General features: G+C 42.2%; 1 protein-coding gene across 1 annotated transcript; it reads right to left on the reverse strand.

The window, feature by feature from the left end:
• Positions 1–207: 207 nt before the first annotated feature.
• LOC106599328 (tiggy-winkle hedgehog protein-like) lies at positions 208–3,303 on the reverse strand. Its single transcript, XM_014190502.3, has 3 exons — positions 2,762–3,303; positions 1,270–1,531; positions 208–895 (listed from the first exon to the last, which is right to left on the reverse strand). The coding sequence occupies exons 1-3, from the start codon at positions 3,068–3,070 to the stop codon at positions 219–221; spliced, it is 1,248 nt and encodes a 415-aa protein (XP_014045977.1). The 5' UTR covers positions 3,071–3,303; the 3' UTR covers positions 208–218.
• Positions 3,304–4,122: the final 819 nt, after the last annotated feature.

Consider the following 4,122-nt stretch of genomic DNA (forward strand, 5'->3'; position numbering starts at 1 on the left):
TTTATTGAGGCAATACTTAACATTAAACAATCATCAAAAAAAAATATGTTTAGAAATACATTTTTCACAGATTGTTCACACTATTCTAGACGAATAAATTCGACTGGCTCATGATAAGAGGAATACATAAGAGAATAAATAAGAATATACATGTATGGCTCCAGTGCCCAGAAGTATTTCCATCTTTAAGAACATTCATATGTGTCTTTGAAATGGTCTCAACTTTGTGACATTCCAAGAGGATGAAAGGAGTTTCTGTCCAGCAGAAATGTCCCTATGTGGTATAGAATGTCTGAGTACCAGTCTATTCCATCTCTCTGAGGGATTTCCTCGCGCTCTTTGACTAGACCTGTCAAAGACATCAACGAGTGACCCAACCGGACTGGTGCAAAGGCCCAGTGCGCCCATTTGTGGTCCTCGATTACCGCGTAACAGCTCGCCAAAACATGGTCAACTATGATGGTTCCTTGTGAAGTCACTGGGGCATACGATCCCTCGTATTCTTCCACGTAAATCCTTTCCACAGTGACTGCCTTTAGGTGGTCTAGTGCCTCGTCCACGACAAACACCTGTTGCCCAGGTTTTACATTACTGGCAAACACTGCAGTCATATCGCCATCTGTAACGTTATTGGTGACGAAGACAAGGTGTGCCGGCGTCAGTCTTAACTTTCTGTTGGGCTTCTCCGTTTCAAAAACATAAAATTCTCGACTTGTTACTGGATCTCTGTCCATGAACATAAGGAAATCGCTAGATACAATATGTCCTTCTTTGTCTGCAGCTAACACTTTGTCGCCCACCTCCAGTTCCTTTACCAGCTTGCTCTGACCATCCTCGAGAAGAACTGAGGCGGATCCTGGGAAGCAGCCACCCGATTTGGCAGCAACTGAGTTTTCTAGAGAAGAGCAGAGAATAAATAGAATTAAATAATACAGAATTTGGACCAAGTCACTATTGCCATATACAATTATAAATGTAAACCGAATGACCTACTGCTCTAAAAAATGGGGTATAGCAGTTGATCGGCTACATAGCAACATGAGTCACAGGCATTGTCTTATAACTTTGTAACAATATGGCACATACATAGGCCTATCGAACACAAATCCTAACGAATAAATTGTTTTCTTGGCATAGCTACGTACCACGTATGAAATAAACAGTTCATGAACGGTTGTGGAAATAATGTTGACATTTTTTTGGACAACATTTGAAATGTACATACCAGTATTATTATTATTGATTATTATTTGTTCATTTGTTATTTACCTGCTTTCACAGAACAATGAATATGGGCTTTGGATTCATAATTGACCCAGTCGAATCCCGCCTCCACCGCGAGCCGGGATAACATTCCATACTTGTTTTTATCTCTGTCAGAGGTGGTGATATCCACAGCCCTTCCTTCATAGTGTAAAGATTCCTCGAAATGGTGTCCATCCTCGTCCCAGCCTTCTGTCACCCGCAGCTTCACTCCCGGCCACTGATTCATGACTGAAATAGCCAACGAGTTCAGTTTGTCCTTACATCTCTGAAAAGGAGAGAAAGATAATTGAGATATCAGGAAACACAAGGGGTTAAACAGGAGGGTCTCACACACGCACAGACTCACACACTCAATATCGGTCTATAGCATGTACGAGACAGGGTGAAGACAGTCGTATATAGAAGCACCTGTTGATTAAGTTTTCGATTTGAAAGGCACGGCCTTTGAGGTCAGAAAAAAATGTAACATTATTTTTTATGATTCTTATCATATGTGTGTGGCTCATAGATATATGTAGAGGTTGCATAACTTTCATTGCACGCTTGAACGAGCATCAAATGCAACTGACCGCCCCAGAGACCCTGCGGCTGTCATCGGTCAAATTAAAACATACAAATCCCAAGCCACTTTCGGTCGATAACTGAGTGGTACTAAAAAGTAGGCTATTGTTCAGTCAGATTTGACCAAGTCATAATTAGAGGAAAAAGTTGTTTCTATGTAGGGCTTGGGCTCCTGCCTCCGAACTATGCAAATTAAGCATAGATCCACAGGCAATACATAACGTAACTGTTTAGGATATAATTACAAATGACATCTACTATTACATCAACTGCAATCAGTTGAACCATCTACACATCAGAATTAAGTTTAAATAGCAGAGTCAACTTCAGAAGGAATCACTCTCTCTCTCTTTCTGCGTCTGTGTGTGTAAGTGACAGAGAGAGAAATAAAGAAAGAGAGCGATATTCACGCAGAGACAGACAGATCAACAGAGACAGAGATGTAGGCTATTGTTAATGCCTATTGTTATGGGTCCAGCTGAAATGATCACTTGTTATTGATAGATCATAGACTTACTGAACGACTGAGAGAGGGATGGGAGGGGGGTAGTCTATAGTACAAGTGTATCATAGCCTAACATTAACCGTCTAGAACCAACCCCTTTAATGAGTTGTAGCAGTCGTGCGCAGAGCATCCATAACGACGTCTTAATGTTCATGCTCGGATAAGCCCAACTGGAGACATACATAGTAGAACTGTCCATAGATAGAAATAGTACGACATGGTGCATAGATAGTTTGAAATTGCTTCAACTATATCATAGCCTACATAGGTTTGCATAGTAACCATAAATGCCATTCATCGATGTTTAACAACTGCCACTTCAAACTGAGCTGTCATTCATTATTCTCGTGCCAAATGATCACTCAGGACTCACAAGATGCATCTCCATGCGCTTTCTCAGTATCTCACTATACGTCTTACTATCCCCACCTGTGTCATAAGTCTGTCAGCATTAGTGTTTTCCTCATCTTTGAAAATAATGTCAGGATTGTAGTTTGGTGTCAGGTCTTTAAATCTTTCAGAGTTCCTTGTGATCTTCCCTTCGTATTTGCCACTGGCCCCAAGGGTCTTCTCTGCCACGTTGGGAATGAACTGCTTGTAAGCCAAAGGCTTCAGTTTTTTCGGATGTCTTCGTTTTCCATATCCCCTACCTGGACCACAGGCGAAACCAGCGGATACTAAAGACAGGCAGATGAAGCCCACAAGCGCAAGTCTTATCGACATCAGCATCATGTCCATTGGATTAATTGTCTTTAGGTTCCTATGGTGTAGGCTGACTCTATCCTCTCGCTTATCTCGGAGTATCTCCCTCTCTACCCTGTATCCGTTTCCTCGTTTCTCTCTCTCTACTCTAGAAGGAGGATATCAAACGACCCTCTACTGAAGCAGGTGCCGTAATGACAGTTATATTGTTATGTCGCTGCGCTCAGAGCACATTGGAGCTGTGCTGCTGCTGCTTCAGAAATCGCTGTTCGCCGGTGGATAGCCGTAGCCAGACTCCGGTCCAGACGCGTGAATGACTTGGCTTCATTCTGCTCTAGTGCTCTACATTACGATAGCTCATCAATGTATGTGAAGTAAAGAACCTGATTGGCTCCACTTGACAACCCGTTTTTGCTCCATGCTATTCAAATAGCAGGGTTGACAGTGTCAATAGGCCACTTAACATGAATTCCTAATTAATGACACTTTTTTTGTATTATTATGAGATACACTTGGATTAAATTCATATTGAAAGAAATGATTGGGGGGTGGGACGCTCGAAAGGAGCCTCAAGCGCATACATTATTTAAAAAATATATTACTGGTATGTTTTCATTATAATGCCCGGCTCACGAATCCCGTTGATGATGTGATGCCTGGGGCAATTGCCTCTTACGCCTACAGTTAAAAGTCTGCCACTATGGTCTGCATAGTCATTTCGATGCAGGTTAGTTGCACAGAGAGCATATGCAGGTCAGAATACATTAACTAAGGAGGATGTGAAGTGAGGGACACAGTCGTCAAAAGTAGTGCATTACATGTTAATCCCCTCAATGGGGATTAACATGTAGGAGAGTTTATTGCAATCTCCCAGAGTTTCCCTCTCTGCCTCTGGACTTCTGTGCCTATCACCGCCAGTCTTCCAATGGCAAGCATCTGTAGGGCCAGCTGAACTTTATGGGTCAGCAACTGCCCTTCCACCAACAATAGCTACTAATTCCAGTGTGACAGTAAAACAAGTGAATGGGATTTCTGTGATCAGATGTATGTGGTTGACATTTCAGAAGGTTTCTTGTCCCCAAGTTGAA

This window comes from Salmo salar, chromosome 03, assembly GCF_965601325.2.
Source record: "Salmo salar chromosome 03, fSalSal1, whole genome shotgun sequence".
NCBI lineage: Eukaryota > Metazoa > Chordata > Actinopteri > Salmoniformes > Salmonidae > Salmo > Salmo salar.